The sequence below is a fragment of the Lynx canadensis genome, chromosome X (assembly GCF_007474595.2).
Source record: "Lynx canadensis isolate LIC74 chromosome X, mLynCan4.pri.v2, whole genome shotgun sequence".
Lineage (NCBI taxonomy): Eukaryota > Metazoa > Chordata > Mammalia > Carnivora > Felidae > Lynx > Lynx canadensis.
The window spans coordinates 40,383,932-40,398,816 of record NC_044321.2 but is presented as its reverse complement, the minus strand read 5'-3'; the positions used below and the strand labels follow the sequence as shown (position 1 = coordinate 40,398,816).

The window sequence follows — 14,885 nt, the reverse complement described above, 5'->3', positions numbered from 1 at the left end:
ACCAAGGCTGAACTAAGGCCAGCCAATGCCCCAGTGATAAATCACGTTGATATCCTGTACCCCCTGATGTGATGCGATGAGAAGGGCACTTCACCTCTTCCCCCCAAACCTCAATCTAAGCAGAGGAAACATCAGACACACCCAAATGGAGGGAACTTCTATAAAACAACTTACCAGTACTGTCAAAATATTTCAAGGTCATGAAACACAAAGAAGACTAAAAGAAACCGCCACAGATTAGAGGAGACTAAGGAGACATGACAACTAAATGCAATGTGGGATCTTAGACTGGATTCTGGAACAGAAAAAGGACATGACTGGAAAAAAATTGGTAACATTTGAATAAAGACTACAGTTTAAGTTCATAGTATTTTACCAATGTAAATTACTTAGTTTTGATAAATGTACCACGGTTATGCTAACATTAGGGGATCTGGATAAAGGGCATATGGAAGCTCTCTGTACTACCTTTGCAATTTTTCTGTAAAACTAAATTATTCCAACATAAAAAGTTTATTAAAAACACAGCTGAGGGGCGCATGGCTGGCTCAGTCAGTAGAGCATTCAAGTATTTTTAAAGAAAATTTTAAAATGTTTTTTAAATTTATTTTTGACAAAGAGAGAGACAGAGTGTGAGCAGGGGAGGGGCAGAGAGAGAGAGAGAGAGAGAGAGAGACGGAAACACAGAATCTGAAGCAGTCTCCAGGCTCTGAGCGGTCAGCACAGAGCCCGATGTGGGGCTTGAACTCGTGAACTGTGAGATCATGACCTGAGCCAAAGTCGGATGCTCAACCGACTGAGCCACCCAGGCGCCCCGAGCATTCAAGTATTGATCTTGGCGTTGTGAGATCAAGCCCCATGTCGAGCCTAGAGCTTACTTAAAAAAAAAAAAAAAAAAAAAAAGCTGAATGGGAGAACATATTTGTAAATCTTGTATCTGATAGGGGGTTAATATTCAAAGTATATAACGTACTCATATAACTCAATAGGAAAAAAAAAACCAATCATTAAAAAATGGGCAGAGGATTTGAATAGACATTTTTCCAAAGAAGACATACAGATGGACAAGAACATGAAAAGGTGCTCCACACCACTAATCATTAGGGAAATGAAAAATCAAAACCATGATGAGATTTATCACCTCACACCTGTTAGAATGGCTATCATCAAAAAGAAACAACAGGGGCGCCTGGGTGGCTCAGTCGGTTAAGCGTCCTACTTCAGCTCAGGTCATGATCTCACAGTTTGTGGGTTCGAGCCCTGCGTTGGGCTCTGTGTTGACAGTGCAGAGCCTAGAGCCTGTTTCAGATTCTGTGTCTCCCTCTCTCTCTGCCCCACCCCTGTTCACACTGTCTCTGTCTCAAGAATAAACATTAAAAAAAAAAATGTGAGTGAGGATGTGGAACAAAGGGAACCCTTGGACATTCTTGGTAGGGATGTAAATTGGTGCATCCACTATGTAAAGGAGTATGGAGGTTCCTCAAAAAATAAAACTAGAACTACCATGTGATTCAGCAATTCTACTTCTGGGTACTTGCCTGAAGAAAATGGAAACACTGACCTGAAAAGATACATGCACTCTCATGATCACTGCAGCATTATTTACAACAGCCAAGATATGGAAACAACCATTAATGTCCATGAATGAAGAAAGAAAATGTGGCATGTTTACACAGACACACATACACAGTGGAATATTACTCAACCATCAAAAAGGAAGCCTTGCCATTTGCAACAATACAGATGGACGTTGAGAGCATAATGCCACGTGAAATAAGTCAGAGAAAGACAAACTCCGTATGATCTCATTTATATGTGGAATCTGAAAAAAACAAAAACAAAAACAAAAAACCCTGAACTTATAGATACAGAGAACAGAGTGGTGGTTGCCAGAGAGATGTAGGGTGAGGGGAGGGCCAAATGGGTGAGGAGCTCAAAAGGTACAAACTTCCACTTATAAAACATGTAAGTCATGGGATATAATGCCAAGCATGGTGACTATAGTTAATAATACTGTATTGCGTATCGGAAAGTTGCTAAGAGAGTAGACCATCAAAGTCCTCATCATGAGAAAGAAAATTTGGAACTGCATACGGTGACAGACATTAACTAGACTTATTGTGATGATACTTTCACAATATACACAAATACTGAATCATTGTTGTACATCTGAAACTAACGCGTTACATGTGAACTATACTTCAAAAACACAGCTAGAAATTTCTCAGCTCAGACTAGGAGCCAAAGTCCCTACAATGGCCTAGAAGGCCCTCTATCATCGGACTCTTTTACTACTTCTCAGACTTCATCTTGCGTTTATTGAATAAATGAATGAATGAATAACCCTCTCAAACAAAGGAACCCAAGTCTGACTAATCATTAGAGTCATCGGGGAAACTTTTTAAAATGCAGATTCTAAGAGTATGTCTCAGAAATTTTCGAATCAGTCTTTCTTATGTTTTTAAAAGCACCCTAGATGGTTCTGAGGATTCGGCAGGTTTAGATTTTCAAGATGGAAAACACAATGAATTTCCTCAATTAGCAGTCAAAAAGCTTTATTGATTGAAAGTAAATAATTTGTGGGGCACCTGGCTGGCTCAATCGGCTAGGCGTCCGACTCTTGATTTCGGCTCAGGGCATGATCTCAGGTTCATGAATTCAAGACCAGTGTTGGGCTCTGCGCTGACAGTGCAGAGCCTGCTTGGGATTCTCTCTCTCCCTGCCCTTCCTCTGCTTGCTTGCTCACTGTCTCTCTCAAAATAAATAAACATTAAAAAAAAAAAAAAGAAAGTGAGTAACTGCTTTAACTGGAGAGGAAGATTTAGAGACTCTGAGGTGCAAGGTATTTGAAATAAAAGTGAATTTTCTGGAAAAAAAAAAGTTTGCCCTTGGCTCAGAAGAGTGGTTTGCAACTGGGAGAGATTTTACCCCCCAAGGGGCATTTGGCGGTATCTAGAAACATTTTTGGTTGCCACAACTGGGGGTGTGTGCTCCTGGAATCTGGGGGGTAGAGGCCAGGGGGGCTGTTAAACACCGTATAATGCACAGGACAGCCCCCCACCCAGTTATCCGTCCTAAAATGTCAGTAATGCTGAGGTTGAGAAACCCTCCTTAGGATGATTGATGGTCACTTTTAGATAAGGACCCAATCCACCCAAGTCCTGCTGGAATATTTCCACTGACAAGCCTGCTCCCTGTTCCATATCAGTCAATGCAATATTGGGCAGCCAAAAATTTTTCCCCAGTATTTTATTTTGAAAAATTCCAAACAATATAGAAAAGTTGGAAGAATAATATAAAACATCCATTTGCTCTTCAAATGTTAACACCCATCAAATGTTAACATTTGGCCCCATTTGCTTTCTCACACGCTACACCCACGCTGTTTTTGTTTTGCAGCCATTTGAAGAGTGGACATGATGACAGGACGTCATGACACTTCAGCACGAATCCCCCACATGACCACAATATCATTACCATACTTAAGAATACTAACAGTAATTCCATAATATTATCTCCAAACTTCCTGAGGCTTCCCCAAGATGTCTTTTATAGCTTTATAGTTCACCCCATCCCAATCCAAGTTCCAATTAAGTTTTATTCATTGTATTTAGTTGTTATGTTTCTTTTCATCCACAATGGTCCCCCATCATTTTTGTTTCCCAGAACATTATCTGAAGAGTGCTAACCAGTCGTCCTGTAGAATGTCTTTTTAAGATTTGAATCATTATTTTCTCAAAGTGTCATTTAACATGTCCCTAGATTTCCATTCTTTCAGATAAACTAGCAATTAAGTCTTGATTGGATTCAAGTTATTTTGGGGATGAGCTCATCACAGGTGATGCTGTGAATTTCTTATTGCATCGCATCAGAAGAAACACAATGTCAGGCTGTCCTGCCCTCCGTGATGCTAAGTTTGATGGGAGTGATTACCAAATCTCTGCTGTAATAATACATTTCCCTTTTGAATGAGAATGTATAAATATCCTATTTATTACCAACTTTTACCCCAACAGTTTTAGCACCCACTGATAATCTTTATCTGAATTAATTATTACCTTGGGGATTGGATGATGGTGATTTCCAAAGTTTATCACTCCTTCTACATTTATTAGTTCATAGTATTCTGTAAAGTGGAGAAGAGGTTTCCTTTTATTTCCTCCTCCCTTTTTCGTCATCACTATGGATACATGGATTTCTTTTTTTTTTTAATGTTTATTTATTATTGAGCGATGGAGAGATAGAGCATGAGCAGGGGAGGGGCAGAGAGAGGAGGAGACACAGAATCCGAAGCAGGCTCCAGGCTCCGAGCTGTCCGCACAGAGCCCGATGTGGGCTCGAACTCACAAACCGCGAGATCATGACCTGAGCCAAAGTTGGATGCTCAACCGACTGAGCCACCCAGGCGCCCCAGGATACATGGATTTCTGTTGTTAAATCAATTCTGTTCATTATCCTTTGTGATGCCCAAATTATACCAAGTTTGGCCAGTGGAAAGGGATTTAAGTTGGCTCCCGTGACCTGGCATGACCTCGTTAGACTGTGAGTACTTCCTATGGGTATCTCTGGTTTTAAAAGTTATTTATATGATGTTTATTGCTGAAATTCCTGTAACATCTGCCCATTGGTTTTAGTTCTTTTGTTTAGTCCTTTTATTTCTTCCATGTGGAATGTTGTGTTACTTAAGCACAAATATTACCCTCGGGGTTGGAGCATTTCTATTAAATCACTCCACTAACATTTCATGAGCACATAAGTCGTTAATGTAGACCTGCCCATATACTCACTTCATCCCTAATCTCACACTTTAGGATGTCCATTACAATTATCATTGGCTCAATTTCTTTTTTTTAATGTTTATTTATTTTTGACAGAGAAAGAGTGAACATGAGCAGGGGAGGGGCAGAGAGAGAAGGAGACGGGATCCGAAGCAGGCTCTGCACTGACAGCAGCAGGCCTGATGTGGGGCTCAAGCTCACGAACCATGAGATCATGACCTAAGCTGAAGTCAGATGCTCAACCGACTGAGCCACCCAGGTGCCCCTGCTGATTCAATTTCTGAAACCTGCTGAGAGTTTAAAGGCTTGTTTTCAAGGTTCCATCAGAATGCTCCCATGTCAAAACAGTTGCATCAAAGGAACTAGGACATCTGTACTCTGAAAGCTATAAAACACTGATGAAAGAAACTGAAGATGAAACAAACAAATGGAAAAATATGCCATGCTCATGAATTGGAATAACCAATATAATATTGTTAAAATGTCCATACTACTCAAAGAAATCTACAGATTTAATGCAATCCCTATTAAATACTAACAACATTTTTCACAGAAACTAATCTTAAAATGTGTATGAAACCACAAAAGACCCTGAATGGCCAAAGCAATCCTGAAAAAGAAGAAGAGGGGCACCTAGCTGGTTCAGTCAGAGGAGCATGCGACTCTTGATCTCGGGGTCATGAGTTCAAGCCCCACGTGGGGTGTAGAGATGACTTAAATAAATAAAACTTAAAAAAAAGAAAAAGGTGAATACAGCTGGAGGTATCTCAATCTCAGATTTCAACATATACTACAAAGCTATAGATAATCAAAACAGTATGGTACTGGCACAAAAATAGACACACAGATCAATGGAATAGAATAGAGTCCAGAAATAAACCCATGCTTATATAGTCAATTAATCTATGACAAAGAAAGCAAGAATATACAATGGGGAAAAGACAGTCTCTTCAACAAACAGTGTTGGGAAAAGCGGACAGCTATATGCAAAAGAATGAAACTGGACCACTTTCTTTTTAATTTTTTTGAAATGTTTTTATTTATTTTTGAAGGAGAGAGAGAGAGAGACAGAGCATGAGCAGGGGAGGAGCAGAGAGAGAGAGGGAGACACAGAATTCGAAGCAGGCTCCAGGCTCTAAGCTGTCTGTACAGAACCAGATGCGGGGCTCGAACTCACAAACTGTGAGATCATGACCTGAGCCAAAGTTGGATGCTTAACCGACTGAGCCACCCAGGCGCCCCAGAAACTGGACCACTTTCTTACACCATACACAAAAATAAACTCAAAGTGGATTAAAGACCTAAATGTGAGACCTGAAACCATAAAACTAGTAGAAGACATAGGCAGTCATTTCTTTGACATCAGCCATAGAAACATTTTTCTAGGTATGTTTCCTCAGGCAAGAAAAACAAAAGCAACAAAATAAAAAGGCAGCCTACTGAATGAGAGGAGATATTTGCAGATGAATATCTGATAAGGGGCTAATATCCAAAATATATAAAGTTCCTATGCAACTCAACAGCAAAAAGTGAAATAACCCAATTAAAAATGGACAGAGGACCTGAACAGACATTTTTCCAAAGAGGACACACAGATGACCAACAGACACATGAAAAGATGCTCAATATCACTGATCATCAGGAAAATGCAAATTAAAACCACAATGAGATATCACCTTACACCTGTCAGAATGGCTAAAATTGAAAGCACAAGAAATAACAAGCATTGGTGAGGATGTGGGGAAAAAGGAACCCTCAGGCACTGTTGGTGGAAAGCAAACTGGTATAGCCGCTGTGGAAGACCATATGGAGGTTCCTCAAAAAGTTAAAAACATAACTTCCCTATGATCCAGTAACTGCGCTTCTGCGTGTTTACCCGAAAAACACAAAAACCCTATAATTCATACATACACCTCTATGTATACATTATTTATAGCAACATTATTTATAATAGCCAAATTATGGAAGCGGCCCAAGTGTCCATCAATAGATGCATGAATAAAGGAGATGTGGGGTGTGTGTGTGTGCGTGTGTGTATGCATACATACGCACATATAACATGGAATACTACTCAACCATAAAAAGAATGAAATCTTGCCATTTGCAACATGGATGGAGCTAGAGGGTATAATACTAAGTGAAATAAGTCAGCCAGAGAAAGATAACTACCCTATGATTTTACTTATATGTGGCATTTAAGAAAACAAAGAGAAAAAAGACAAAAAAAAACACCAAAAAACCCAGCCTCTTAAATACAGAACACTGGTGGTTGCCAAAGGGGAGGGGGAGTGGGGAAAGGAGTGAAATAGATAAAGGAGATTAAGAGTACACTTATCATGATGAGCACTGAGAAATATACAGAATTGTTGAATCGTTATGCTGTACACTTGAAACTAACATAACACTGTATGTTAATTATACTTAAAAAAAAAAAAGGAGCCAGGTCATAATTTCTGATATATATACTCTATAGTAGATGCAGGCACTGGGTTAGAGCAAATCCTTCATATTGCTACAATAACCACAAAGGTGTATGAAGTACTGTATTAATGGCTGAGTCATACCCAGCATTAGCTATTAAAATTCTCCCAACAATCCTCCAACATTTTCACATAGGTTTCACGGTTATTACAATTTATACATAAAAAGCATGTAAATGCAGACATGCCATCTTTTTAGGGTATATTCCATCAGCACGGCATATTACTACACATATTGGCTCCAGCCAGTCAAGAAAAGCCTGATGAATCTTGAGCAAACCATGTCCCTGCTCTGACAGACAAACAGAACTCTGTCCTTTAGAATCGGTATACCTTCAAATACATGTAGGCAGATATAACCCTTCAGGAGGGCACACAAATTCCAGTTCCTCTGTTTGCAGACATGTTTTCAGTATCTGAAATTTATTGGTGGCATTTGTCCACTGGGGAAAACAATCCTAATTATGCATGGAAAGTTAATCATATTAAATACAGAAAATAGTATACCATTTTGTTTATTTTTCTTATTTCCTTTCCAGTAGGGTCAAAGCACACTAAAGCAGAAAGAATCCTTATAAAGTGCTTTGTAACTCTGTACAGGGAGAACAAAACAGTCACTCACTGTAGTACAATACAATAAGAATTAGAAATAACAAAATATATAATAATGAAATGTGACATTCAAGTACTAACACGACAGAATAGGGGGAAAAGACCTACTGCCTAATTTCTAGTTAGTTATACAGGGATTTTTGAATGATGTGAAATTCTGACTTTTTTTTTTTTAATGTTTATGTTTGAGAGAGACACACACACACAGTGAGAGCAGGGGAGGGGCAGAGAGAGAGAGTGGGGGGGAGACACAGAATCCGAAGCAGGCTCCAGGTTCTGAGCTGTCAGCACAGAGCCCAACGTGGGGCTTGAACCGAAGGACTACGAGATCATGGCCTGAGCCAAAGTTGGATGCTTAACCGACTGGGTCACCCAGGCGCCCCAAAATTTTTGCCAGTTGTGAATAGTAACAGGAAAAAAAAACATAAACAAGAAAAAGAAGGCAATGTAAGAGAAATGCTAAGGGCAAGAGTAGTTCTAATCATGCATCAGGAGGATAACCACACAAGTACACCAATCATCCAGAAGGTACCTTTACTCAGCAGAGGAAGGAAGTCAGGTGCTTTCTCCCCAAAAACTCTCTGAGCATCTTCAGCTTTCATTGACACTTCCTTGGTTTGAACTAGGAAGAATCCTTTACCAACCATCTGTGGAAAATAAAGTTTCGTTTGGATTTTAAAATGAACTTCTGAGATTAAAACAGTATTTTCCTATTCTAGCATTTTTCGACATAAAACCGTGACACAGCATGCTGATGTTTGTTTGAGTCAGCACTCTGATTCAGGGTGTTTGCTCTAACAAGTTTTCACATACGCAAGATTTTTCCAGATGGGTGTTTCTGGTTAAGAATTAGTGTGTGGTGCGTAAGGAGTTTGGTGACACATGCAAACGTCCAGTGAGAATGGTTAAGTAAGTGAACTAGGGTGCATTTATCACATGATGAAATAGCACAGTTCATGAAATATAACATACGACAAAAGGGGGAAGAGCTTAAGTAATAATTTTGAAAAGCATGATACAGATGTATACGGTATAGCATAATAATAATAGACTACATTTATGGAGCACTTACTGTGTGCCAGGCAATTTTATGCACTTTATATATGTGTAACACATTTAATCCTCTCGTGTGGTAGGTGCTATTATTACCCTCATTCTACAGGTGAGGAAACTAAGGCACAGAGTGGCCAAGAAATTTACCCAAGGTCACACAGCTATAAAGTAAGAGAACTGTGATTCGAACCCTGTTAATCTGCTTATAGACTAAATAAATTAAAGATTATTCCTAAAAAGACTATTCAAGATAGAGTACGTTATGGATGGTTTTTAAGTTTATTTCTACTCTTCTTCATTGCTACAATACTGTACAATGAGTACACGTTGATTTTTTTTTAACGTTTATTCATTTTTGAGAGACAGAGCGTGAGCAGGGAAGGAGAGGGAGGGAGACACAGGATCTGAAGCCACAAGTACACGTTGATTTTTAAAATAACTATTAAAGTAGTTTTTAAAAATTGCACAGAATTCAACCACTCAGTTTTTTTTAGCAAAGTCTCTTGGATTTTTAAGTATAAAAGTAGCATGCATGGGGGCGCCTGGGTGGCTCAGTCGGTTAAGCATCCAACTTCAGCTCAGGTCATGATCTTGCGGTTCATGGGTTTGAGCCCCGCGTCGGGCTCTGTGCTGACCGCTCGGAGCCTGGAGCCTGCTTCGGGTTCTGTGTCTCCCTCTGTCTCTGCCCCTCCCCCTCTCTCAAAAATAAACGTTAAAAAAATTTTAAGTAACATGTATGCTCAATACAGAACACTTGAAAAATAAAAAATAGAAACAAATATGAACCAAGGTGCTATCACTCAAAGATGCCCCTGCCATATAGGTATACTTCCTTTTATCCTCCCAGTGTTCGTTTTCCCCCCATTACAGAAATAACACCTGTTCATTGCAAAACCCATATAACTGCAAAAAAGAGAAGAAAGTCCTGCTCTGAATCCACTTCCTAAGAATCACCACAACTGCTAACATTTTAGTATATATAACTTCCCGGACTGAGATCTCTAAAAAAAAATAATAATAATAATAATTCAGATACTTATATGATATTCTGCAAATCTTCCCTTACTTGACTGTGAATACTTCCCAGCTATTCCACTATAAAGTCAGTTTTAATGGCTCATCATATTTCACCCTATGGCTACGTTATTCAATACTATTCCATCAAATTGGATTCAAACTCAAATCCTTTTTGAGAGCCTTCAATGCTGCCTCAGAAAAAAAAAACATACATAAAAAAGTAGCAGAAAAGTGCATGGGCATCACTGCCAGGTGATGACTGCAAAGTTACTTAAAATCGCAGGAATAATCCTACCTCTGTTTCTAATTTTCTAGAGAGCTCACTACCTCTACCTCTCATTTCATACTCAGACACATAAACTGACAAAAGATGATTAACTCAAAATACTGTTACCTAAAAACAAATAAGGGATTATGAAACTTGATCTATTTCGATATCTCACTGCAGATATCCGGAGACTCCTTTTTCATGGTAACTCTTCTACTCTTAAAGACTTGAAAATAGTGCTTAACTACCCAACTTTAAATTATGCAATACGTTACTTCCCAACATTTCAGACCACTTTTACATTAGTTTGTCCTGTGCGTATCTGTGATGTAGCCAAGAGGAAGCAAGAAATCTGACTTTTTAGGTGAGAAAATGGAGGCCCAGTAACTTCTCTTGATTCACTCTGGAATGTGTTTTCTGCTTTATCCAGCTTCTCTGGACTTCCTAGACTAAAAAAACTCTTAGGATACATTCAATTTATAAAAATAATGTGAATCAAAATTCTGTGCTGGTCCTAGGGTTGAACATAACCAACCAGAGTCAGCAATCACAGTTCCAGTTGAGGCTGTCTTAAGGTATTTAGGTTATGGTACGAGAAAGACTCAAGGGTTGTTTGCTTGTTTTTTCCATCTCAGAATTAAGTAGCTCCTACACATATTTTCCTGGGAACTCGAGCTTCATTGAAAAAAAAAAAAAATGTAATCTCTCAGGGGGCCTGGGTGGCTCAGTCGGTTGAGCGACCGACTTCGGTTCAGGTCATGATCTCACAGTTCTCAGGTTCGAGCCCCACGTCAGGCTCTGGGCTGGCAGCTTGGAGCCTGGAGTCTGCTTCAGAGTCTGTGTCTCCCTCTCCCTTTCCCTCTTTCTGCCCCTCCCCTGCTCATGTTCTGTCTCTCTCTCGCTCTCTCAAAAATAAACACTGAAAAGAATTTTTTTTTTTTAAAAAAAGGGGGTGCCTGGGTGGCTCGGTCAGTTGGGTGGCCGGCTTCAGTTCAGGTCACGATCTTGCGGTCTGTGAGTTCGAGCCCCGTGTCGGGCTCTGTGCTGACGGCTCAGAGCCTGGAGCCTGCTTCCGATTCTGTGTCTCCCTCTCTCTCTGACCCTTCCCTGCTTGCTCTGTCTGTCTCTGTCTCTCCCAAAAATAATAAACATTAAAAAATTAAAATAAATAAATAAAATAAATATGTAATCTCTCTCTTAACATGTAAATTGGTGATCTTTTAGCATGTTTTTTTTTTTTTTTAAATTTTTTTTTTTTCAACGTTTATTTATTTTTGGGACAGAGAGAGACAGAGCATGAACGGGAGAGGGGCAGAGAGAGAGGGAGACACAGAATCGGAAACAGGCTCCAGGCTCTGAGCCATCAGCCCAGAGCCTGACGCGGGGCTCGAACTCCCGGACCGCGAGATCGTGACCTGGTTGAAGTCGGACGCTTAACCGACTGCGCCACCCAGGCGCCCCTCTTTTAGCATGTTTTGATACCCTCTTCACATGTACTCGGTGTCTTCTTTGTTTTGTTCTTTTTAGTCCCTAATTCTGTGCTTTCGGAATTAGAGAGGGTAAGTCCAACCCGAAAGTCCCAGGGATTTTCCTTCTAGGCTGAAGGGTGGTATCTGCCTTGACTCCCCGTACTTCCCTCACATTCCTGCTCCACCAGGCACCTGTCAACTCTCCTCTACTGCTGAGGCAGCAGAGTAGCATCGGACTTAAGGGCTGAGACTGTGGTCTACAAAGCCAGGCTGCCTGGATTTAAATCATGGCTCTTGCTGTTTCCTGGCTGAGGGGCCTTTTGCCAGGTACTTACCCTCTCTGTGGCTCATTTTCCTTATCTGCAAAAAGGGAAATAAACGGCACCTATTTCATAGGTTACTCTAAGTCAAGTGAGTGACTTCATTTAAACCCCTTATAACGATGCCTGGCATATGGTGAACACTACCTAAGTGTTAGCCATTATTATTGCTGTTGTTGCGCTTTTGTTTCAAACTCTTCTGTAATCCAGAAGGACATCTAAAGAACATCATTCTTCCTGGTCGTGTTGTTTTCAAGTGCACACGACACTGTCATTTCACACATCAGATACCGCAAGTGAAAAGGTAAAGAACATATGATGACTCATGAGGAAAGACGGTGTTTGTTCTGACGGCTTTTTAAAAAATAAGTGTGCTATCCACTCCTTGTTACCCACCAAAAAGGAGTTTAACCTGAATAATGATATCTTCTGCAAACTGTATGTAGATTTTTTTTTAAAAAAAATCACCATACAGGATAAAGCAAATACTGACTTCTCAGATGTTGGATTAACATATGTGACTAGAGAGCTCGAAGGCCAGAAGTACTTTTCTATATCTTACCAGATTCACAGCATGTTTTTATCAGATTGGCATGAACAAAAAAGAAAATACCACAGTCTTAAATGTGCACTTTGGCTTCTGTTGTTTTGAAAACTAGATTTCAGATATGCTTTATGGATTTCAGACATGGGTTTTCTACACTGTAGGATGTGTAGCCACAGAGAGGAGGTCATCTTTGGTGGGGCTTTTTTCCCTTATAATCTTCCTTTCGACAGAACTGTTACAATTTCTAGAAAATTCATGGGGTGCCCGGGTAGCTCAGTCAGTTGAGCATCCGACTTCGGCTCACGTCATGATCTCACGGTTCGTGGGTTCGAGCCCCACATCGGGCTCACTGCTGTCAGCCTGTCAGTGCAGACCCCGCTTCGGATTCCCTGTCCCCCTCTCTCTGCCCCTCCCCCGCTTGCACTCTCCCAAAAATAAATAAATATTTTTAAAAATCCAATCAAAAAGAGACTTGGTAAGTTTTCCATTCGCTGCTTCATTTCTGGAAGTCTGATTTTTAAATTCAAAGACTCCTTCTGAAGGATACCTGCTTACTGGATAATTAATACAGCCTTCTGCTGTCTCCCCACTGGAGCACCCGCCAACGCAGGAACTGCTGCTTCCTGGAGCCCCTCATCTCTCCGTCCCCAGGTATTCTGCAAGTGGGAGCCGCTCCCAATAGAACTCCTCTCTAGTCCCAAATTCACCAAGTCCCTGATCCTGAGCCCACAAGCTGCTATCCCAGCCCCCACCCTCGTTCTGACACACCAGCTGCCCCTTCACATAGCAACAGGGAAAAGGCGAGTGGTGTGGGGCTCGTTCCCACAGTCACGTCAGGGGCCAAAAGCTGTACTCTGAAATGTCTTTCCCACCTTCCCTAGCCAAACTCCTAATAAATGAGGCCAGGCTTTACTCTGCAGTACTACCTTTGTAAGCTTCCACGGCAATCATTTATTATAAAGAATGGAAGTTCTCTGGGGGCAGAGAATTTCGCCTATGTATCTCCATCTCCAGCACATGCCATATTTCATCAGCTTTAAGTTGCCGTCGATTGCAAGATGCATTTCAGATAAGCAAAAACGTGGAAAACAAATGTGCGTCCTATAATCAATGAAATACGGTAACAGAGTAACTCTTCACACAGTAAGTGCTTAATAAATGCTTACTGAATTGGACTGTATTTTTAAAAGTTTCTTTGGGAAAGTATTTTGAGGCCCAGAGGACTATAACTTAAGAGCTGCCTGTATTTCTCTTTTTTTTTTAAACATTTTATCTATTTTTCAGGGCAAGTAAGTCGAGGCAGGGCAGAGAGAGGGAGAGAGAGGATCCGAAGCGGGCTCTGCGCTGACAGCAGCGAGCCCGATGCGGGGCTCCAACTCCCGAAGTTCGAGTTCCTGAGCCGAAGTCAGACACCCAAATGACTGAGCCACTCAGGTGCCCCAAGGACTGCCTGTATTTCTACCAGCCAATTTGAAAAGAAAGTTCTCCAGAAAGTGGTGTGCTTCTACCTAGGTGTGTGTCTGTTTCTCTGGTCTCTCTCCTTACCTCATCAATTAGTTTTCTGGCATTTGCGATTGTATAATCGCCAGCAAATAAGACCACCAAGCAGGATTCATCACTGCTCTTCGGCCTCTGACCCCGAGATACTGGAACGATACTTCTGTTGGCTTCTGTGGAAATGCGGACAGCTTTGAGCTCTTCGGTGGCAGGGAGAGGAACATGGTCTTGAACCACGGCACCTTCTGGAAGAAGGCTCCAGTTGAGTTCTCCTGACACAGGCGTGAAGTCATGAATGTTGCTCCAGGTGTTGTTGAAGATACTTAGCCCTGCGTCTTTGAACTGGAACGCTAGCTCAGGATAGTACCACTGGAAACAGCCAAACCTGATGTTTGTGGAAGACTCAATGATGGGCTGAGTGGCACAGCACAGAAAGACTTCCAGCTTCCTACAGTCCCTCACACGGAACTGCTGGCAGGCTAACGTGCATTTGCAATCTCTGCAATTCCGGAAAAACACGCTGCCTTTCACAGGTCCCAGGAAAATCACGCAGTTAGCACAGTCATCGATAGTGATTGTAGCCGAGTGATCAAAAATATAGATGTTACAGTTCTCACAGTCTTGAATGAGGAACTGTTGTCCTGCCACTTGGCCAGGCAAGCGACCTACTGTTTCATCCTTCAGTCCGCTGAACATGTAGTCTTTTGGATCAACCTGCAGGGACAAAACACAGGCCTTGAGTATTATCAACAGCATCAGACAAATAATAGTCCGACAGACTATAGTCCGATAGTCAAGTGTCTACTGGATCCCAGGCACAATTCTTAAGTGCTAAAATCTTAAG

The 14,885-nt window shown here is 41.0% G+C and overlaps 1 protein-coding gene across 2 annotated transcripts in view; it reads right to left on the bottom strand.

Moving 5' to 3' along the window:
• Positions 1–14,885, bottom strand: part of RP2 (RP2 activator of ARL3 GTPase) — a 56,573-nt gene that overhangs the window by 19,759 nt on the left and 21,929 nt on the right. For both annotated transcript variants that reach the window (XM_030305297.2, XM_030305298.1), the window contains exons 2-3: positions 14,090–14,755; positions 8,403–8,517 (exon numbers count right to left, since the gene is read on the bottom strand). In XM_030305297.2, the coding sequence (XP_030161157.1) occupies positions 8,403–8,517; positions 14,090–14,755 (781 nt within the window). The remainder of the gene's footprint in view (positions 1–8,402; positions 8,518–14,089; positions 14,756–14,885) is intronic.